Genomic DNA, 23,512 nt, shown 5'->3' with positions numbered 1-23,512 from the left:
AAAGTGCAGTTAACAGCTTGGGCCTTTGCTGGAGCTGGCTGAAAGAGAGAAATCATGAGGCAGAGCTGTCTCAAGAACCCTGGTGGCAACACTGGCCATAAGAAAGAAGCTGTTGCTGCAGTAGGTGGGCAGATTAAGATGGACACCACCAGATAAACTGGGGCATTCGCACACTGCATCAGTGTATGCTCACTGGATGACATCAGCCCTGCATGTCATTGGGAAAAAAAGACAAGCAAAAAAGCTTGTCCACATTATGATTGTCTCAGCTTCCCTACACCTCTTCCCAGCCATTGGGGTTGGGATTCATAGTCCGGACATCCTAGAGGTCTTCCTGCCCAGTGCCGCCACTGCCCAATGTGAAAGGAAGCCATCAATTGAATAGACATGCCAGAGTGCCTTCCCATGCAGTGGCCCCACGAAGGAAGGAGCCAAATGGGAAAGCTTAGATCTAAAAACGTAAATCAGAGGCAGGCAAACCGCAAAAATGAACTTTACACAATTCATGCTGACAAAGACCACTTCACAAAGTTAATTCTGACATTAGTAAAATTTGTTCAAAAGTCTTTATTAGTCTTTTTCACACACAGTGGTAAACAATGAATGGTTTTGCATCTGGACAGATTATTCAGTACCTCCTTCACAGATATGAGAAACATTTCATGATGCTGGTACAAAAACAAAGCCAGAATGCAAAAACTCAACGAAAAGAATAAGAAGAAACAAGTGGGGAAGGGAAAAACACAACTGAAAGTTTAGAAGAGGTCAGTCTATTACAACAAACTTGGGGGTGGGGATAAAAGTCACACTGCTACATCTGAGGCTGGTTACCATTCAACCCACTACTTTTACTCCTCTAATGGGCCACTACTATCTGGGGGGTCCTTTGATAGTAGACAAACTGCTAATCTTACATCAGTCTCAAAAATCCATTAACTTGGAGATGCCAGCTGTCCTGTTCTGCTGCGTTGCAGAATAATCTTCCGTCCATCCTCAAAATCTGGGAAAACACCTTTTTAAATTTGTCTGAACAACTGTTGAGTTATTTGAAATGCGTGTCTGAATGTTCACCCATCTTTAATTTTGTATACCAAATATTTATTTGTTATTGTCAATTCTTTATAGCAGGTTTACTGTGATTTGGAGTAGTTAGTGGGGTACTGGGAATCTGTCTGGAAGCTATATGGTTGATAAAACAGGGAAAACTGTTAACAGTAGTGACATTTCCTTATGTGTCTGAAGGCATGGCAAGTGCATAATTCAGGTACAGAAGGACTGTACCCAAATTTTAGTAATTATACAGATATGGCAGCATTCCAAATACAGGAGGACCGCATGGTCAGGCAGTTTGTTGAGATTGCCTCAATGTGATCCTATTCTGGATTTGATTTGTTATGCTGGTATGTCAGTTACCTAGAATCCACTTAAATAGGCACTACAGGGGCAGTATAGGCTTCAGCCAGTTTGTGAAACCCTTGTAAGGAGAGGTGCAGGCTATTCTTTGCAAAGCAATGTTTGTCAAGCATCACATCTCAAGCTGACACATTTAGAAAAGGACACCCACTATGTATCCATTTGTTGAAGCCAATTTTAGTTTCTTTGTACCTAGGCAAGATTCTTGGAGAAGTGTCTTGCCTGCTTTTGCAAAATACATACAAGTTTCTTGGAGAAGTGTCTTGCCTGCTTTTGCAAAATACATAGAAGTTTCCATAATATCTCTCTGCACACTCCTCAGGGTTGTTTCCCATAAATTTTTCAACCACATGTGAACTACCATCATGTTGTAGTGATATCCGTTAGGTCAAAGGAAGTGGGTAACATTTGTTTTTAAATTGCAGAAACAAAAACACAAAATAAAAACCTAAATAGTAAAATTAATTATACATTTAGAGAGTTTTCCCCCACTGTTTTCAATGCTAATTTGTGTTGTCTTGAAGGCCATTCACTTTCTAGTGGAAATAATGCTGCCAACAACAGCATGGAAGAATGGAAACTTGCCATCTCTACTATGGTGTGGACAGTTCAATTGCTACAGTAGTTTGGCTGCTAGTATACAGATTCCCACTATGCCTCCATCTTTTGTGGCTGGCTACAAAATTGGAGTGCTTCTAAGACTATCAGGATTATTAAGCTGATGAACTATATTTTTTTCGCACTTGCTCTGTTTGTGACATTTTACATTCCTGTGCTGAATTTAACAAAAAAGTTATTTGTTAGTTAACAAATAAGGTCAATTCATCGACACTGCCCTTCCACAGAACAAATATGTAGTCAACAGAATGACAACAGTAAAGGAGAGGACTCCATGGATTAGCTTCACTTAGGACTTCCACACTTTCCCATTGGGCCAATAAAAAATTCGAGTAGCTATTTGCATATGGGGTGCCCATAGCCACACCCCATGCCTGCAAGTAGAAATCTTCACTATAAACAAAGATGTTGTTCTCCAATACCAGTTCCAATAAGGAACATAATAGGCTAGGATTGACCCTATTCAGTGTCAAAAGTGTTTCTATGGTGTGCAGGCCAAACTCATTAGATATTCCAGTAAAAAGAGGCTTGTGATGTCCATGGTTACCAAAATAACATCTTCAAAGCTTGTCAGCTGATTAGTTTTGAGATCTAGATCCTTTAGAAAGCTTCCGATATCTTTCAAATTGAGAACAATATCTCATTTTAGAGAACAACTTATGTTGACGACATATTTATTCTATGGAAGGGCAGTGTCGATGAATTGACCTTTTTTGTTAATTATATTAATCAGAATACTGACTTCCTAGAGTTTAAAGTAAAATTTTCAACTGCAGAGATGGACTTTCTAGATGTTAAGGTTCACTTACATCTAACGCAAGGAATAAGTCCTAATGTCTTTAAGAAGTCAACTTGGAATAATCACTATCTACACAGGCAAAGTATAAATCCAAAACTTATTTTCATCAACATTTATGAGAATCAAGTATTACGTGCCTCTAGACTGTGCACAGAGGAAGAAGATTTTGAGGCAGAGTGGACAAATCTCTTTAATAATTTGAAAGCCAGAGGCTATAAAGATGGTAACCCAATTGTGAAAAGCAACTCTAAAGAGCTTAGGAAAAGAAAAAGGTAGACCCTATTTTTCACCTCAAGAGGTACCTCCTCAAACGGTTGATTCTGCTAATATAAATAATGAGCCGCAAATCAAGTGTACATTAACATATAGTAATGATAATTTACAAGTCCGTGATGTCATTAGGTGATTTTGGCCTGTTCTAACCATGGATGACAAAGTTAGAAGAGCCATAGGTGACACACCCAGTTTTCTTTTTAAAAAGAAGAAAAATATTAAGAGAAACTCCTATGCAACAAAGTTTTTTTCATAGTGCACAGTCTGAGAGAAGGCACTTAAGTGCTTTAGATGCAAGGCTTGTGCACACAGACAGTGCCAATACTTTTATACATCCGATCACCAAAAAGACATACATTTTCAATTTTTATGCGGATTGCAATATGCAACATTTAGTCTTAGCGGTATGCTGCCAATGCGATGCTTTCTATATTGACAAAACGGATCAAAGATTTAAAGATCAGATTTTGAGACATCTTAGGGATATGCACTGGCGGCACATATTATTGATAATCCTTCACATAATTTTAAGTTTAAATCCTTAGAAGTGGTGGCTCCAACTAAGAGCAGGAGATATAAACAATCGCATGGAGTTAACATGCAAGCACACCATCGACTTGGCTTAAATAATGTTGTCCCACTGAAACCCATACTGAAAGCCAGAAGGAATATAACTGGACATAAATAGGAGGCTTGCCTGCATCCCGATTATATGGTTGGTAGATGGTATATATATTTCTTCCAATGGAGAGTTGACTTGTTTTACGATTGCCATTGGTTTGGTTAAAAAGAGGTGTGTGGAGAAGAGAAGTGATTGGAGTGAATCCTGACTATCTGGCTGTCAGTCTCACATAGTCTCCTATGGAGAGAACCAGTATTATCATCATAGCTATTGGTTGTAAATCCAAGGGGGATACTAGAGGCAGAGAAAGGATTGGTTGGTGTATCCTTTAAAATTACTAGCGGAACTATGTTTTACGATCTGAAGAAGGCCGATAGCCAAAAGCGCTTACTGGATTTTATTTTAGTACTTTGTTTTGTCTGGTTTTATTAAATTGTTTACTTGAATTTTGAGGAGTTTGGATTGCTGTGGTGGTGCAAAGTTCTTTTTCTTAATTACCGTTTGAAATAATGGTACTTTAGTAAGTAGACCCACTGTACTTACTAGTTCAGGTGTAGCATACCCCAGTTCGAGGTTTGCTGTTTCTGGGTCTGTTTTGTAACTTCTAAGCATCAAATTCAAGCCCATCCTTGTAAGTGAAGGCCCTTTGGCACCCTTGTGGGAGGAGAGTGCTGTCTGGGTCCCAGCTTATCAAGGGTGATTGGAGTATTGCTCAGAGACAGCATCTTTACTGGCTAGTTTGGGTGAAAAGCATTATGCATTTGCACTTACCCGAGTATGGCTACCACTGGTGATTTAGACAAATGTTTTGCTTGTTAGATTTTCCCTTAGCACTTAGCTTGTGGTCCAACAGAGGTTTTTTATGGCCCTGCTCTACTATCAGGTGGAATACTAAGCCTACCCTCAGAGGTACCAACACACCTCTCACCTACTAGCCATTCCTAAGTGCAACCTCTTTTCCTGACCATATAAGTTTAGCTAACACTACGGATGGACAATCCCACCCCCCCCCCCCCCGTCAGCTTGGTCGACATGGTCATCCTGAGGCAGTGTAGCAACTGCCTCATGTTCACAGACAACCCCCTATTCCTAGTCCACACATTCACGTGAGAGCTGCAACTATATTAAGAACTTTGAATCCATGCTCTCTAACACACCAGTTAGTACATACGACAAGGAGCGTGTTGTCAGCGTACACATCTCACCTACTACTCCACCCAAACCCACATCACACATACCTACATATGCGGAGGTCCTCACCAGAAACATACCTACACACCAGAGACCTCTAAAACACAAACACAAGCATGTTATACATAATACTTCCTCTGCAGAACGCAACAGCTCACGTGCCAGTGCCTCACCCATCAAGCCCTTAAGGCAAACCACAAAACCAAAAGATATTGGTCATAGGTGACTATCGTGAGACACAGATGTCCCTCTCACCAGGCTGAATAAGGAAAATGTCAGTCAGCTATCAGGTGCCAGGATCCGCAATATCAAACATGCACTCAAGTCTGCCAACAAGTACTGTTACGACTATCACAGTGCATGCTGGTGTGAACGACTTGAGACATACCTCTCAGGACTGAGCTCTCAGACTGGGCGTCTCAGGAAAGTATATCCCTAGCCTTAAGCAGCATTTTACCTTTACCTAGGATGATGCCTCAATACAAACGGAAAATGACTAGTTTCAATAATTGGCTTAGTTTCTAGTGTTATTCTAAGGGGATCCAGTAACTGTCAGCCTGAGATAACATGATCGACAGACCTAGATACTCTGCCAGAGATGGTCCTCAGTCACCCCCGGGATTTCGGCTACTGGTAAAGGCTCTTGCTATCCCCATAGTGCCTTTTTTTGGCAGTGTCTCAAGGACAAAATTCCTGGTGTAAAACCTCCATTCTAAATACAACCTCAAGGTTATGCTGCTAAATGCTAGGAGTCTTAACATGAAACTGCACTCACTAGAAGCAGTCCTCGCCTTGGAAAATGCAGAGATCTGTGCAGTCACCGAGACCTGATTCAAGACTGTGGAGAGCATCATAGTCATAGCAGGTTACACCTCCTTCCCCACGTTCAGACCACAAACTGAAGGTGTGAAAACTAAAGGAGGTGGTGTATCAGTTTTCATTAAAGATAAATACTCCTCCCGATTGGTCAAACAGCACGATTCCCTGGAGATACTTCAGATGCAATTAACTGTTTGTAGGACACCTATTCAAGTCACAGCCAGCAACAAGACCCCCACTATGAATCAGGACACCCACTCTGCCTATTTGGATCCACTTGAGTATATAAAGATATACTCAAACACCATGGTTTTGGGTGGGTGACTACCCATCCATTGACTGGGTAAAATTACTCTTGCTCAAACTCACTTGCCCAAAGGTTCCTCGACTTTGTTAACTCCAGTGCCCTGGACCAGCTGGTTGACACCCCCACAAGGGGTATCAATATTGGGGACCACTATAGCACTCCCACTGTAAGGTCTTCCCTGGTGAGATCCGAGTACAAATCAGTCTCATCCGAGTACAAATCAGTCTCAAATAGGAAGTAGCTATCACACATGACTACCCCTCCCCCCCAGCAACAACTAAACTAAAAAACTTCTCCAAAGCAGATTACAACCTCTTACGGGATGGTATAAATAGCTTCTCTGCACCTCCCCACTCAGATGGAACTGGCAATTAATCAGAGTTCTACACCAATGCTTTATACAAACACCTGTATAACTGCATTGACTCGAACGTACCAGACAGGACCAAATCAAGCTCTTCAAGGAAGAGCAAACCTGCCTGGTTGACAACGGCCATTATAATAAGAGGAAGAAATTGCTATCCAAGAGTAAGAGGGAGCGAGCCCTAAACTGGGAACACTTGATCAGCTTAAAAAAGCAAAAAAAACTTCTTGTGAAGTCCTCCAAAGCAAACTATGAATCCAAATTAGCTTCCTCAACTAAAAAAAAAAAAAAAAAGACAGCAATAAGGCATTATTTAGTTATATCTGTAACCTGAAAGGAAAGGCCCAGATTTGAGCTGAACTGGTAGTTAATGATACCGCATATAGGTTCTGTGAAAACTTCACTCCCCTGTCCCTGCCACATGTACCTCATGACATCCCTACCACCTGTCTCCTAACTTGCATCTCTAAAGAGCAGGACTTTAACGCCCTCTCCAAGGTCAGGAACACAGCATCTATGGGACCTGATAACATCTCAAGTTGCATCCTACATGGGCTCCAACAAGAATTAGCAATCACCACTGGGTACTCTTTTTAATCATAGTCTAAGCACCAGTTGAATGGAAAATGGCCACCGTTACTCCCTTGCACAAAGGTGGTGCTTCCACTGACCCCAGGAACAATATTAGCCTGACCAGCATTATTTGCAAAGCCATGCAGCGAATCATCATGGACCTTAACAACGATACAGGTAATTTTCAAACACTTGACCATACCTCAGTTTGGATTTGTCAAAGGGAAATTATGCCTATTAAACCTGGTGGACTTCAAGACGGTCACCAAGGCCCTGGACAAGGGGAAATCTGTGCATACAGTCTACCTAGACTTAACCAAGACATCTGACACTCCCACCCAGGTATCATTGACAAACTCACCAAACTAGGTATCATCCCTTATATCGTTAGATGGTCATTAACTGGCTCACTCATAAAACCCATATAATCAAAATAGGGGAATCTACCTCCAACAGCAGATCTGTAACCAGTGGTTTTCCACAGGGATCAGTCCTCAGATGTCTACTGTTTGGAATAAGGTCTGTGGCTGACAGTTTGCTGATGACTGCAAAATGGGAGCGGTCATAGAATCTCCAAATCATGTCAACATCATACAAGATGGTCTTAAACAAATGACTGGTGCCAAAGTCATGACCTTAAACTGAATGCAAAAAATGTATCATCATCCCTTTCGGTAAGGGTGATGATCCGGTTAACTACCACATCAACAACACCTTAAGTACACACTCAGTGGTGACAGACCTGGGCACACAGATTGATAGCAACCTCATCTTTGACCACCATGTCTCCACAGTGGTAAGGGCATTCTGTATTGCTCATAAGTAAGGGCATTGCCTCCAGAAAAAAAAAAAGTTATAACCTCCCTGTACTCTTCCCTCAGAGCAATAATTAATTATAATGCCCCTTTTAGTATGTACCTATCCAAGCAATTGGAGAGACCACAAAGGTTCCTCACAAGGAAAATTCTAGGTCTTCAACATCCGTCATATGTGGATCATCCGAAATCACTGCCACTTTATTCTGTTTCATACAGACTACTCACTCAGACACACTCTGCCTTGCATACACGGCAATCTCTGACTGTGCTTTACTGGAAATGCTGCATCTCTGTAAGACAAATGATATAGGGGTTACTCGCTCTAAAGACCTTAAGCTGGTATGTGACCTTAATGGAACCTGCCTGAGGAGACAGGTCCGTCTCCCAGAGATTACCACACCTTTGGAACAGACCCCCACTTCTTGTCAAACAGAGCACCTCATTGGCTCTCTTCAAACACAATCTGGAGGATAGGATGTGTATCTGTAAATTTTTCCTAGGGGTTCCACCAGTGTGACAGGGACAACAGGTGCTTATCATGGAAATAAAGGGGGAACTTGGCTAAGCTTGTAAGCACCTTAGGACCATTAGCCTAGTAACTTCCTATGATCAAGAAAGAAAACAAAATACAGATTGATGAAAAGCAACCTATTAGCAGATTTGAAGCTACTTTGGTCACTATGAAGCATATCACAAAAATATATAAAATGTCTGGCTTTCAACATATTCCAGGACTCTGTGCTATGGTGGAACAGAGATTCTGCACCTCTATGTTAAATGTATGAAAAACACCTAGTATCTTCTAGTGTTAACTGGCAAGTCAAATTCATTTGGCTTTACAAGATAGGCAAGATCCAAATGCAAGTAAATTCCAATTCTGGCACCAGGTAAACACATGTAGCAGCAGCATTAGCAGTACAACTTACAATTAATAACAATCACACTACTGATGGCTCTTCACCAACTACCAAATTCAGAATACCAGGTGAACTCCAGCTTGCTGCTTTCTGAATGACAAGGAAAGCAGGGTGACACCGGATGATAACTACCACTCGTTTGCCTTCACCAACAAAAAAACAGCTGTCACAGGCTTCCGCCAAATGGTTCCCGCAACATGTGGTTTGTGTTGTGGGGTTGAATGGGGCTTTGATTCATTAAAGAACCATTGGTAGGAAACCATAAAAACAGCTCTTAAATTTTCAAAATTACATGAAGTAGTTAAACTGCTAAAAATGCTTAAATGTGTCTGTACCAATGGAAAGGGAGGACAGAATGCAATACATTTATTTCTATCAGCAGCCAGGGAGGAAAGAAATGGATGGAAACTAAAGGAAAACATACAGCTAAACTTAATACTTGTGACATTTCTCTCCATTTATTTCATTCTCAAATTCCCTTCAAATGTTCTCTCTCAGTTTTTAATGCTTTTGATTTAAGCTCTATGGGTGTCTGGTCACCATGTAACCTGCAAGAAACGCTCATCAGGTAAAAAAAAAATTGGTAGACAATTTGCTGAAGGAGCAAATCCATACCTGCCATACAGATGTGTGGTCCATACAACGAAATAACCAGTTCCAACCCTGAGATCAGTCCATCTCAAAAGAAGGTGGAAAGGCTGTTAAGAATGTCTTTTAGCCTGATGTTTTTCAGCTGGGTCACACTTTCACATGGGATCAAACTCAAAGAATGACACTGTGATATTTAAAACAGTGGATGTGGGTATATATATCACATCTGAGCCCCAAATTAGACTAGGATCCTGCACAGGATTGTTCCAGCCTCCTGTCTGTTACAGGTCAAGAAAGATTCACTTCCAACACCCTGAAACAGATACGGCAAGCCCAAGTTAACTAAACTGTTTAAGGAGATACTGGACATGGATGGCTGAGGATTTTTGATTTTTTTCACCAAATATATTCCTTACAATTCTCTGTATAAGTGGGATGGTTTTACTTATGTTTAAAAAAGTGCAGCATTACAGAGCAAGCAGACAAAATTTATCCGATTGGAAAACTAATTGGTATATATAATTGAGGAAATAAAAAAGTAAAAATTGGAGAGCTTGACTGAGGGGAGAGTCACTGCAATAGTAAATCATAACATTTATTTCCCACTTACACATTCATATGTATACTACAAAGGATGAAATTAATGTAAGTTGTATACACATTTATATACATATGTATTCACATGTATGTATATACATTGTGTGTGTGTGTGTGTGTGTGTGTGTGTGTGTGTGTGTGTGTGTGTGTGTCTTATAAAGAGTTGCAGTGCCTCACACCAGTGCTCTACAGATTCCAGACTGGCACAAAGGACTCTCCATACCTAAAGAAGCATCTCTAAATCTGCTCTCACTGCTTTACTTTACATCCTGACTTTTCTTCAGAGCCATGTCATTTGTGCACAGACATTCCACACACTGATTTTTTTTCAAGATGCTTTTCAGTTTCTAATGAATTAAAACAAATGTAGTCTATTTTTTAGTACACAACTTAGAATATACTTCCTTCTTAGTTTTACTGTTAGTCACTGATCAGATGAGGTAGTAGAAAAAAAATACACATTTCATCTCCTTTCTTCTCTTACCAAGACAGCTCTAGTTTTTGCTACTTTTGATAAAAATATCCAACACTTTTTTCCCCACAAGTCAGGACTCAATGAAACATTCCTTATGTTGTCTTTCTTATTATAGACAAAATAAAATGCATGTAGTTATCATAATATACATTAAATCTATACCAAGGAGCTCCATCTTCCATAACCAAAAGGATAACTCCACACATGCTTTACGAATGGTCATGAAATTCATTTTTTTCAAGCTTCCTGAAACTTTCCTCTCATCATGCATCTCTCCTCCCACAATCTCCAACTTTAGGCACAGAGGGATCAAGAATCCAGACTGGATACAACATGGGTGACTCATGTTATTAAAGATAGGCCTTCTGCAACATCTATCAATATAGTTAAGTTTGGCTTTTCTGAGGAACAATTAACATGGGAAGCACCATCACAACCCGAATAGCTCATTGTCCTGGATAGCCGCCATCTCAGAACTTGTCATTGATTAGGACTGTCTGAAAAAAAAAAATCAGCCCAGAAATACTATCAAGGTTATCATACCTTACAAAGGCACTCAGGGATGACCAGACTACATTAGCAGAAAACCTGCCAGCATTGGACCAGGTTGCTGGATAGGTTGCTAAACGAAAAGCTGAAGACCCAGGTCACTGTCTTCTAATGTGAGCAATCTCATTGTCTGTTTTTTATATAACAATGGAGATGATGTTGCTCATTCAGCAGGAATACAGAAAAGCTTCTGCCATCATAACTGACTGCATCTTGCTGATTTTGGTGAAGACTCTGAGGTAACTTTTGTTGACTCTTTTTCTGGACCTCATTTTGTTTATTAAAGAAATTCAGCAAGCATCTGAGTAATACAGAAAAATGAGGGGGAAACCCTTAAGTGCAGTGATTATCTGATACTACTCTCCTGAGCCTGCTTTTACTACAATGTACAGAAATATTCTACAGCTGTACATCCGTTATATAGCAAGGTGGAAAAAAGCTGTTACGTCACCAAGCAAACACTATCTTCTTCCTTCATTGGTACGTTACATTCTCTCACATTTTGAGTCTCAAAATGTCCATGCTCCTCACAGTCCCACAAAGAAAAGGTTCATAGGTGTGTATTAGGCTAATGGCCCTGGGGTCTTTACAAGCCTAGCCCATAGGATTACCCTGGCACTGTGCCACCCGACCTTAGTTCCCAGTGCCTCTGTCGAGTAAAGCACTGGAGTGATCCCTGGGATGAATTTTCTATTTCCCATCCACTAATCAAGATTTCTCTTGAAGAGGGCCAGTGAGGTGCTATGTTTGACATGTATTAGAAGTCTATTCCATAGCATGGGCAGTCTCTGGGTTATGAACTCGTCCCTCCAGCATGTTCTGTTGATTGTGGTAATGAGATTGAGGTCTCTGGAGCATGTGGTGAGGAGGCATTGGGAATTCTTTAGATGTAGCATTTCTAACAGAGCTGGGTCAGACATGGCTTTGTAAGTCAAGCAGAGATAGCCTCTAAGCAGGCGATATGTGACAGAATAGTTGGAGTTTTTTTGAGCCTGTCCATACAGGACAAATGTTTAAGATCTTTGATCCTCTTTGTGAGGTACTTTTGCACCCTCTTAAGTTGTTGCTGGTGTTTAGGGAGGTACATGCCAAATGGGGCATTGTACTCAATGATGGCCTAATGAGGGAAGAGTAGAGGAAGACAATGACCTCTTTCTTCCTGGATGTAAAACCCTTGGTAATGAGATGTGCCACAGAGAAGGACTTTCTGACCACAATGGCAATGTGGTGGTCAACAGAGAGGTTGCTGTCAACCTGTGTTCTCAGATCTATAACACTTTCGGTGTTCAGTGGACTACCATTGATGTGGTAATTCATGGGAACCGGGTTTTTCCCCAAAGGGGATGACACCACTTTTTTGGCACTGAGCTTAAGGCTATGGTTCTGACACCAGTCGTTGGTCTCAGTGAGGCCTTTCTGTAGGATGTCATCATCAATCGGGGAATTAATAATAGCTCCCAACTTGCAATCGTCTGCAAACTTTGTCAGCCAGAGTCCCCTCATGTTGGCCTGGACTTCAGAGAAGTAGATACCAAACAGGACAGGACAGAGCCTTGTGGGACTTCACTCGTGACTGGTCAACAGTCCGGAGTTGGCTACTTTCACACTGTGGGTTCTGCGACAGCCAGTTTGCAACCCACCTAGTGATATAGGGGTCGATTCCTAGCTTAGTGAGTTTTGCCGATTCCTGAGTGGGGAATGATATCAAAGGCCTTGACCACTTCAAGCTAGGCTGTATGAACCACCTTGCCTTCATCCACAGCTCTGGTGACAGACTTGACCAAGTTGAGCAGGCATGATCTACCCTTCACAAAACCAAACTGTGTGGGATCCAGAGTTTGGAGATTCCCTATATCCTGGCTTATTAGGTCCATGATTATGCATGCCATAGCTTTACATATCAGACTAGTCAGGCTAATGGGGCGATAGTTCCCAGGGTCTGTAGTAACTCCTTTGTGGAGAGGGATGACTAACAGTGCACCATTCAGTAGGGACAAAGCTTGAGGTGAGTCTGTGAATGAAGAGGGCACACAGGTGAGGTGCCAGTTCACTGTAGTTTATATAGAACACAACCATGTATATTGTCAGGTCCCATAGAAGCTGTATTCTTGGCCTTGGACAGTGCTGTTTTAACCTGTACAGCAGTAATACTGGGTGCTTGGCAATCTACTCGTACTGTGATTGGTCCTTTGGAGGGGGGGGGGTAAAGTTGGCACCGAATCGGTCGGCCAGTATACTGGCAATATCTGTTGGCTCGGTATAGGAGGTACCATTGTACAGTAGTTTATAGGTGTGTACTAGGCTAATGGCCCTGGGGTCTGGATAAATCTGGATATTGCCATGGAGATTCTTTACATAACTATAGAAGGCCTTGTGGTTGTCTTTACTATCTGCTGCAATTCTGTTTTCATAGCTACCTTTAGAGGATTTGATGAGGGATCTCAACTTTTTGTTGAGGCTGATAAGGTGAAGTCCCAAGACTAGAAAAACTCCCTTATTCCGCATCAGTTTCCTCCTTCTGTTGTAGAGTTTGTTTATGGCAGAGGGCCCACCAGATTGGCTTCCTTTTTTGGAGGACAGCATTGTGGTTCTGTTGGGTATGGCAAGATCCATGCATTTGTGCACGTGTTCATACAGTGCACTGTATGATTCAGCAGTCATGCAACTGATCTCCATTTGCATGGGTGCCATGAAATTAGCCACCTCTGTTTTAGGAGCCCAAAGTTAACTTTGGAGAAGTTTTTCTTGGTAGTTACCTTTGCGGAGGGGTGGGAAGGATGTGGAATTCCAAGGTGAATATTTTGTGGTCAGCTTTGACTACGGAGGAGTTTACTATTGTTGTATAGCAAAGGTCGCCCGTGTTAGTAATGACCAGGTCAAGTACAGTACATTGCTACCTCTATTGGGGGCAAGAACGAGCGGATCCAGGGCATTTAAATTAATGAATTCCAGGAAACAATGGGCAAGTGTATTGGTACACAAGTAGTTTTCCCAGTTAATGACGGGGCAGCTGAAGTCGCCCAGTATGAGAGTGTGAGATTGGACCCTAATATTCTCCAGGGTCCTTAGGAATGTGGAGTGCGAGTCTTGGGACATGGTTGGGGACCTATAGCAGGCTATGACCTGAATCACTCTCTTACCAAAGGTTAGCTGCATCTGAAGTATCTCGGATGCATTATGTTGTGCTACTAGTCTGGTGGTGTGCGTGTCCTTTACGAATATGGAAACATCACCGCCTTTGGAGCTTCAGTCCAAGTTCTGGGGCCAAAAGGTGTGGAATCAGTTATAGCCCGGTAGTGCAGGGGTGCTTTCTGCTGCCTCGAACCTGGTCTCGGTTACAGCACAAATGCCGATGTTCTCCATTTTAAGGAGTGCTTTGAGTGAGTGCATTTTGAGATTTACACTTCGAGTTGAGCAGCATGACCCTCAGATTGCATTTGTTTGTAGCTCCCACACATCCATTAAGACTTATTATTCCTCTTCCTATGTGAAAAACAGTGTCACACATAGTACTGAAGAGTTTACACTCCCCCCATTTTAGGTTACCAGGCATCCTTTCGCAGAAACACAACCACTTCTGGCACTTAAGAAATCTGTAATCACAAACTGATGCGAGAATGGAAAAGGCACAACAAATAATAAATGAAAAAATCCACTCTGGAGTCAAAGTACTCCAACCCAAAACACAGTTTAATGAAAAGGTCCACAAGAAAATAAATCCACAGTCAGTCAAGCGCTTTCATCAAATGACTTCATCAGAACAAAGCATCATAGTAACATTTTCTTATATAACCATAAATAATTAATTCAATTAAGCCTTATTTAACATTTAAAGTGGCAATATATCAAAATGTATATTAAAAAAATGAATATAGAAACATAATATAACAATTTAAAGACTGTGCAAAAATGCAAGTAAACCACATTCACATTTATTGACATAAACCTGCATTTTTGCACAGTCTTAAATGGTTATATTATTGTTTCTATACTCATTTATTTATATACATTTTGATATATTGCCACTTTAAATGTTAAATAAGGCTTAATAGGCTTTTATTATTTATGGCTATATAAGAAAATGTTACTATGATGCTTTGTTCTGATGAAGTCATTTGATGAAAGCGCTTGACTGATTGGATTTGTTTTCTTGTAGACCTTTTCATTAAACTGTGTTTTGGGTTGGAGTACTTTGGCTCCAGAGTGGATTTTTTTTCATTTATTATTTGTGGTGCCTTTTCCACTCTATCATCCGTTTGTGGTTACTTGTTATTTTTCGGGTGCTTTGGTAGCCTACTTGACCCATTACTACAACTATGGATGAGAATGGGTTGTCCCCAGTGTTTGAGGAGGAACTGGATTCTTTACCTTTCCCATGTGGACAGCTAATTGATGGGAACGACATTTATTTCAATTGATTCTCAACCTTACTAATAAGGTTTCCGAATTACAGGAAGCCGTATTCAAAATTCAGAATCCCCTTGTTTCCGCGAATGTGAGGAACAGAAGTCCTGTGGGGAACCTGAGAGATTCAACACTTCCAGTTTCTCGTGGTACAATTCAAACAGCATCACGTAACCAGGATAGCATTTTGAGGTCCCTGGTTAATCTGGAAACTACTGAAAACAGGTTCGTAACACACGGACCCAACTATTTACGATCGTTTGAAGGATTGGACTAGATGGGACTATGGCATATTTGGCGATAACAATTATAATGAAACTAATTGTACTGATTCCAGGCTGTTAACTTTAGAATTGAAAATGCACAAAGTAAGAGCTTTACAGTGTGATGACTCATATTTGAAGGAGTGAGTCTCCAGAGGACGGGTCCCTAAGGGACTTTGTGTGTTTAAATTTCCTAACGGAATAAAAAAGGGCAAGTTGAATGTGACGATCTCCTCCGGATATTCGATAGGTATGGTATCGAACTGATGGAGTTTATTTTAAAGGTCAACAATAAGAGAATCAATGATTTATTAAAGGAAATTGATGAAGTTAATAGTGTTATTCTTGATGATGTTAACTTTAATCAGCATTTGTTTAGATACAATATTATTTTTGATAAGGTGGAAAATGAGGTAAATAACATCAATAGAAAGAAAAAGAAATCATCAAGGGATGAGTATGAATACAAGAATGGTTTAGCCTACCCTTTTCCCAAGGCTTATTTAGATACTGACTCTGGCAAGGTTAACACAGTCAAATTCAGAATTCTTACCCAAATGCCATCACCAATAGAAACAAATAACAATAATAAAACTTATGATTCTGACTTCCCACCCCTTAGGTCTGAAAGGATTTAACAAACCACCCTAGATCGGACGATGATTTTTTAGGCCCCGGGGGGGGGACAAGACCAAAATTCAAGAACCAATCCTACAGGAGAAAGAACAGTTACGATTAAACCATAGGAATGAGAAGGACCCTATTAATGAGGACATTGTTATAAGTAAGGATGGTATTGTTTATTTATATAAGGGTTTTAAAATTTACAACTATACAGGCCTACAAGTTTGTAAGGACTTATTTCACCTTTTAATGAAGGGGATGAAATTTGTCCCTTCAATGTTAGCAAAACTTTAACAGAATTTAAGATTTTTGAAAGGAAATTAAATTTGAAAATTTTAAATAAAGACAAGGAAGGGGAGAAAGGAGATAGGAACCTGAAAATTAAGTTGTTACAACCCCCATTAGTCCATATTTTAAGCTCTTTTGAGCATGTTTGTTCCCAAGAAATTTACCAGTCATTACAGACTCATAGGATTCATAATCTTTCCTTTGCAGAAAAAAATGTTATTAAACCAATTAAGAAGTGAAAGTAATGTAAGATTTATGAAACCAGACAAGAGTGGGGGCATGTCATTGTAAACTCAGAAGACTACAATAATAAAATTACTTGTATGCTCAGTGATACATCCAAGTATGAAAATGTGTCCAGAAACGAAATTCATCTTTCCTATAGGAAAGTAAAACTTGTACTGGAGGATTCATTATATCAAGGGGTCATTAATGAAGAAATATACAATTTTCTTCATGTTGAACATCCTACTATAGCTACAGCTTTTGGTATACCGAAAACACACAAGAGTGTAATCAACCCCCCTTATAGACTTATTTCTGGACACAACAGTATCACATATTCCCTTGGCATTTTTATTGACCGGATGGTCAGGAAAGCAATGCCCCCCCCCCCCACAGATCATATATTAATCGATTCCTGGGAATTCCTGAGAAAGGTAAATGACTTTTTAGTAATGAGGTTTGTTTCTCGACGGTGGATGCAGTTGATCTTTTTACATCCATTCCACATGATATTGGTTTGGAATTTTTTTTCCAAGATGTTCTAGTAGCTAAACCCAATTTAAGTGGAAGTATGATTAATTTTATTTTGGAAATGATGGACATAGTTCTAAAAACATTTTTTTTTACCTTTGGAGGGGAATTTTATAGACAAGTAAAAGGAGTAGCAATGGGCAACAGTTGTGCCCCCAATATTTGCTATCCTTGTCATGTATCAATGGGAAAAGTACTATATTTTCAATTCTTGTTATAAAGATGATTGGTATCTAATAGAGATACCAATTTATTTTATGGAAAAATGGAGGGTCACTTGATAATTTTCGTGAACATATTAATGGATCCTGTGAATATTTTAAATTTACTGGCACCAGTAACGACAAACAGATTAATTTTTTAGATGTGAATTTAACTAAGGACACTATTATTAAAAGTTTTCAATCCCAGGTCTTTAGGAAACCCACTTTTTCTAATTACCTGGAATTCACTAGTAACCACCCCCTATTTACGAAAAGAAATATTGTGAAGGGCCAGATGGTTAGGGTGGTTAGAATGTCTTCTAACTTTAGCTTTGTGGTAGATGAAACACAAAAGGTTTTCAACATGTTCCTAGCTAGGGGTTATCCATTTGATTTTTAACCCGCATTAGGGACTAGGTCACTTGTGAATGGAATCTTAGATATAGATATAAACCCCTATTGGGGGCAACTATGAAATTATAAACAAAAATCAACAAGGGAAACATTTTTCCCAGGCTATGGTATTAACATATGGTGAAACTTCAGGCTTTGTTAAAAACATTATTAAAAATAATTGGGTTATGTTCAAGGGTAACAAAGATTTGTGGTCAGTTACTGGTGCTAAACCCTTGTTTACTTATAGGGTCAATAGCAATTTGAAATATATATTGGAGAATAGACACCCTGTAAATAATAACAAAAAGAAAGGGACAATTAAATGTGGGGCCTGTGATTATTGAAGTCCCTAGCATAAAAGTGTGTACCTATGAAATAGAAGTCTTTTCCCCAGGGTTGTGTACAACCACAGGTGTTGTCTATATGGCAAGATGTAAAGACTGTGGTTATTTTTATATAGGGAAGACAGAAAGGAGGTTAAATCGAAGGATTTATGAACATTGTTATAGCATTTCCAAAAAGACGAAAAAAAAACGCATTATATAAGCATATCAGCATAAACCCTTCCCACTCCTTTAAATTTGGCATTTTAGAGGTGGTTAGTATGGATTTTAGAGGGGGGGGGGGGGGGATTGGACTAATAAACCACTAAGAGCAGAAGCTAAGCCTGATCTAAGGTTTAGGGCTACAAAATTATGAAACAATGTTCTTATACCCTTTCCTTCTCCACGTACAGTTTTACAAACAGTTTTACAAATATTTTTAAACACTTGTGTAGAATGTGTTTTACCTGCATTTTTGCACAGTCTTTTAAATTGTTATATTATTATGTTTCTGTACTCTTATATACATTTTGATATATTGCCACTTTAAATGTTAAATAAGGCTTAACTGAATTATTTATGGTTATATAAAAACAATGTTACTATGATGCTTTGTTCTGATGAAGTCATTTGACAAAAGCGCTTGACTGACTGCGGATTTATTTTCTTGTGGACCTTTTCATTAAGCTGTGTTTTGGGTTGGAGTAAGTGTTAAGTACCATTTTTTTTTTTATTATCGATATCAATAATAAAACATTACTTTGATTAAATACTATCGGAACGAAATAACACATTTAACTATGATGTTAGTTACCTAGTTGAAGTTGTAAGAAATCCGTCCGTGTTTCACATTTACCCATGTGTTCCCCATTGTGAGAGGCAGTGTTTCACATTTTGAAATTGAAAGTAAGAAAGTTATGGTGCAAGAATTTGGTTGAAGAGGACCGACCTACTTACACCGAAAGAGTGGTTGTAAATAGAGAGACTTGGGTACTAAGAATGGTGAAATTGAAGTGTATTAACCCACCTAGTTTGTGCAGGAATGGGCGTGCCCGCCTGATTGACATACCGGAGGGCGGGTATCAACAACTGCAATGTGCCATGATTGACACGCACTGCAAATGTAACGGTCAAATAAGTGCAAATAGTAAATATGTAAATTGTAAACAGGTCAAATAAGCCCAACACAAGTAATATAGGAAGCTTTTCTTAAAATGTTTTCATTCCTTTTAGTCAGAAACCCCAGACTGAACTGGCTGAACATCTCAGTTGCCTATTAATTTATTTACTTGTTTGTATTAATTTAGTTTAAACTGGAACAAATGCAGGCAGATGATTGTAGACAGATGGATATCAGTACGGCAGTCTACAGGGAGATAAGACTGTGGTTGTGTGTGGGAGCAGGGCCAGTTGTTACTCATACAACTGTTTCTCAGAAACTAGAAGAAAGATTTTTTTTTTCTGAATTGTTCAGTTTCTTGGCTTATGATAACGAGTGTTCTCTACTCATCTGCAAGGAATAGAGCGTCCTATATTACTTATTCTTATTTGACCTGTTTACCATTTAATACGAATACTTAATAATCAAATACTATGTTTAACAGGCACAAGTACTGTTTGTACAGTTACATGTTCATGTGAACTTAGGCTAAAAACAGACACCCACATTATTAAGTATACAGTATCCACTGCTTGAGCAGTACTTGTCTTTGTACTTTTGCCCCGATTCGCGAAATAAAAAATGCTTTGATGATTTGACATCAATCGCATATACGTTTTTATGTTATAATGTACAATGTAATTTTTTTTTTGTGCAAATTAGCTGTTATTTGCTTATGTTTTCTGTATCAAGCGGTGGGCATAAGATGCTCCGCGCGGTGGGCGTAGTAGTAAACATGCTCGCAGGCGGGGTTTGGAAGGGGCTTGCTACTGTGCATCTGGTGGGTTAATACACTTCAATTTCGCTCTAAAAACATGGTCTAGAAGGGCAGTGAAAAGCAGTTGAATGTCTACGCTGTCGAATGCTTTAACAAACCAAACTGCGCGTCAGAAGTTATAGCTTGCTGTAAAAAACAGTACTGTCACATACTAAAAGCATGCAAGCAATAGCACCGATGAAACACAATGACACTCAAATTTGTCAAGCCAGTCATGCAACTGTTTAATATAATTAAAAAAACACACTATTAAAGTAATGGACTTTTGCCTGCTTATTCAGGCTGATATTATGCAAATAGCAACATACATCTGTCTTTCAAGAGTAATGCGGCAAAATCCTGAAGGACAAACATGAAATAATACCATTAACTTTTCTCACCAGCTGCAAGCGGTGGCCTACGGTTGAGAGCATTATCCAAGATCGCTGTTAACCAGCCGAGAAATCCAAGCCATACAGAGTTCCTATTTGCAATAGCAGGCGGCGGCAACACCTTCGCTTTATCTGGCAGAAGCCCCATAACTACCTTAGCAAATTAAGCGAAACACGGCACTGAAGAGAGGCATAAACGAAGGACACTAATGGGAAATAGTTGCAGCAAAAATTCTTCCGGGTAGCCTACAAGACGTAAACTATACGGTCCGAGTACTGAGAACAATAGAACATTTGGCATACATCGTTTTTTTAAATAACAAGCTACAATAGTAGGTGAGATAGCACAGATTGATCGGGTTTCAAATCCGAGAGCAGATAACTAGCGTTATGTCGCAATAATACTGTACGGTTTCTGCAAATCGAGCGTTTTACTGAATATATATTACTTACGGCTAAGACGCTACGTGTATGCTTTGAATGTTAACTTCCGGTCTAGCTACATAACGGACTTTTGTTCCCGTAGTTTATCTTATCGCGAGACTGCTAAGAAGGAAGCATTGGAGAACTTGGTAATGCCTGCAGTTGTCTTCATTTTTTTTTTAAATCTTTCCATTTGTTAAGCTTTTCTTTTTATGGTTGTAATTACTTAAGACAGTACGTATATAATTGTTCTTACTTGCTGTTGTACCGGGTCCGCAATTGAAACTTCTAGGTTTTAGTTAATGTACCTAGCTAACCTATAAGGGGGTGCGCTTCTCTATGTATAAATTCTAGTTTAAAAATATGAGCTCATTTTTCTTAAGATGGTTTGTATAATTGGTTTCTTTAGGATGCGTAGTTAGCTTAGTTTCAGACCATCTCTCATATCGAAGCTCTCATTTCATCACATTAGACCATAGCCGAGCAAGATTTTTTTCCCACGAGCATTTCAGCCAGGATTTGCAGTTGTATGGTATACTGTGAGTTTTCTGTTGTTGTAAAATGAACACTTAAACAAAGAAGCTCGACGATCAGTTTGCCCGAAGCACCACCAAACTTCTTGAAGTTGTCATGGTGAGGGTTGTTTTCATTAGCTAAATGTTTGCGTGTTATTAGAGTGCTTCCTTGTTGTTAGACAGCATGTTTTATTTCGGTTACATTGTAGTGATTTTTTTTCGTGTTGCTGTAACCCCTTGCATCTGTAATGAATCTATTTTTGAAAATAACATGCCCTTGTTACTTTGGTGAGTTACGCACCTCATTATTTGACAGATATTGTTTCATTCAGAAGTTGCTGTCGCTAAAACATGTCGAAGCCTTTTTCTGTATCAGCTTTGTAAATGTAACTGTAGATGTAAAGTATAATTATCACTATTGTTTATTTTGTGTAGGTTAATGTTATCGCATTTCTTTGCTTAACGTCATGATTAGGTTTAAATCCCACATTGGCAACAAAATGTCATGGCGAGAGAACTTGATTGTCAGACAAATCAAATGGATTTGAATCCCAGCAGTGCTAACCAAAGCAAAGAGGGATATGTGAGACAGTGGCTGTAGTCCATTGATCCACTTCACTGAGTCTGGTGACCAAGCAGAGTGATTGTCTGTCATGTTACACCAGTGGTATTCAGCATATACGCAAGTATTATTCACTAAAAATTGACCAAATGCATTCTTGTCTTGACAGTACAGGGTATGTGTACTGTTGTCCTGGTTATGTGATTCAAACATCCACACCCAGTCTAGCACTACACACTGACTACTTAATGAGCTGAGTCTTCGGCCTAACACTCCACAGCCGTTTTTCATCTTCTTTTCTCTATGACTTAGTCTTCAGTGACCATTATCAATACTAAATCTTTGCTGCAACTGCATTTGGATGCCTAACGATATCTTCATGGACGTGACTTCAAAATCAGAATCCACTACATCTGGGAAGTACACGTTTCTGCTTTACCACTTTGAGTCTGCTAGTGCCGATTTTAAACACATTGTTGTATTTTGTGCTTTAGTGTTTTTTTTTTTTTTTGTCATGTAGAGCTTTTATAGCTTGTAATCTCCTGGTGAGAATGGGGTGCAGCTATTGTTTTAGTGAAATGTCTTTATGCTTGCAAGGCCAGTGCTTCTTATTGACCTGTAAGCTCTGGTTTGTTTGTTTAAACTCTGTCTTTGTGATGATCTTTGTCATTTCTGCTGTGCTGTGACTACACTGTGATACTTGGACTTTACCTCGGTACCAAAACCCACTACATCTGGAGAGTACTGTGTAGTCTGCAGTGAGGTTGCTTACTGTTAAAAGCTGTTTTTGACAGTTTCAAGTATTTATCTGAGCTGGTCCTCTTTAACTCTGTTTGAGTGGTGTCATCTCTGACAGTTTACTCACTGGGTACTGAACCTAGAGAGCAGTAGCCTATAACTGGGCATGATCACGTCCTCCTGCAGATGACTGAGCATAGATATGGACAACTGAGGATGCAGAAGCATGGTTGTGCATACTTGAGAATAGGTGCTGAATACACTAAGAGTTCTCTTACAATTGACATACTGCTTATTGTTTAATTTCACCAGTGTTATAGTTGTGGGCATTCCTAGTCTAAGTTTGTTGTTTGCTTTCAATGGAACTATAACTAAACTGGGATTGTAGCATCTGAGCCAACTTGGCCGTCATGATTGCCTATACTGCCTATTGTACACATAATTTGCTTTTAACTGATGTGTGCATCCCGAGTCCAGTTCCACTCATTTAAGCAACTGCATTTTGCTTCATCACTGTATTGATCTGCTGTTTTTGCACCTGAGCCATATGACTTTCGCCAAGTTATTGTTGTGGCACCCAAGTCATGTTGGTAGTAGTTCATAGGTGTTTACTAGGCTAATGACCACAAGGGCCTTTTTAAGCCTAGCCATGCATCCCGAATCTCTGACAGGTTCTGAAACCCTTGATAAGTGTAAGCATGGGCCTGGGAGATGAACCATTTACAGGTTACCTGTTTGCATTAGAGACATAGGTGCCAAATCGGGGGAGAATTTCTGGTTTCC

At 39.7% G+C, this 23,512-nt stretch overlaps 2 protein-coding genes across 4 annotated transcripts in view; one reads left to right on the top strand and one right to left on the bottom strand.

Moving 5' to 3' along the window:
* NDUFC2 (NADH:ubiquinone oxidoreductase subunit C2) overlaps positions 1-20,645 on the bottom strand; it is a 123,886-nt gene extending 103,241 nt beyond the window's left edge. Inside the window, exon 1 of the mRNA XM_044071137.1 lies at positions 20,501-20,645. Coding sequence (XP_043927072.1) covers positions 20,501-20,639 — 139 coding nt within the window. The 5' untranslated portion in view covers positions 20,640-20,645. The remainder of the gene's footprint in view (positions 1-20,500) is intronic.
* Positions 20,646-20,952: 307 nt separating this feature from the next.
* Positions 20,953-23,512, top strand: part of LOC122801654 (thioredoxin domain-containing protein 9-like) — a 288,308-nt gene continuing 285,748 nt past the window's right edge. The window contains exon 1 of one of the 3 annotated variants that reach the window (XM_044071134.1): positions 20,953-21,063. Coding sequence is in view for 1 of the 3 variants with exons in the window: in XM_044071133.1 (XP_043927068.1) it covers positions 21,545-21,547 (3 nt within the window). In the remaining 2 variants the exon portion in view is untranslated. Of the gene's footprint in view, positions 21,064-21,127; positions 21,149-21,171; positions 21,548-23,512 lie in introns of those variants that run through there. The other 2 variants (XM_044071136.1, XM_044071133.1) reach the window with 2 other exon arrangements.

Source organism: Protopterus annectens, chromosome 5.part0 (genome assembly GCF_019279795.1).
Source record: "Protopterus annectens isolate FY-2018-M chromosome 5.part0, PAN1.0, whole genome shotgun sequence".
NCBI lineage: Eukaryota > Metazoa > Chordata > Ceratodontiformes > Protopteridae > Protopterus > Protopterus annectens.
This window is presented reverse-complemented; position numbering and strand designations above follow the sequence as displayed.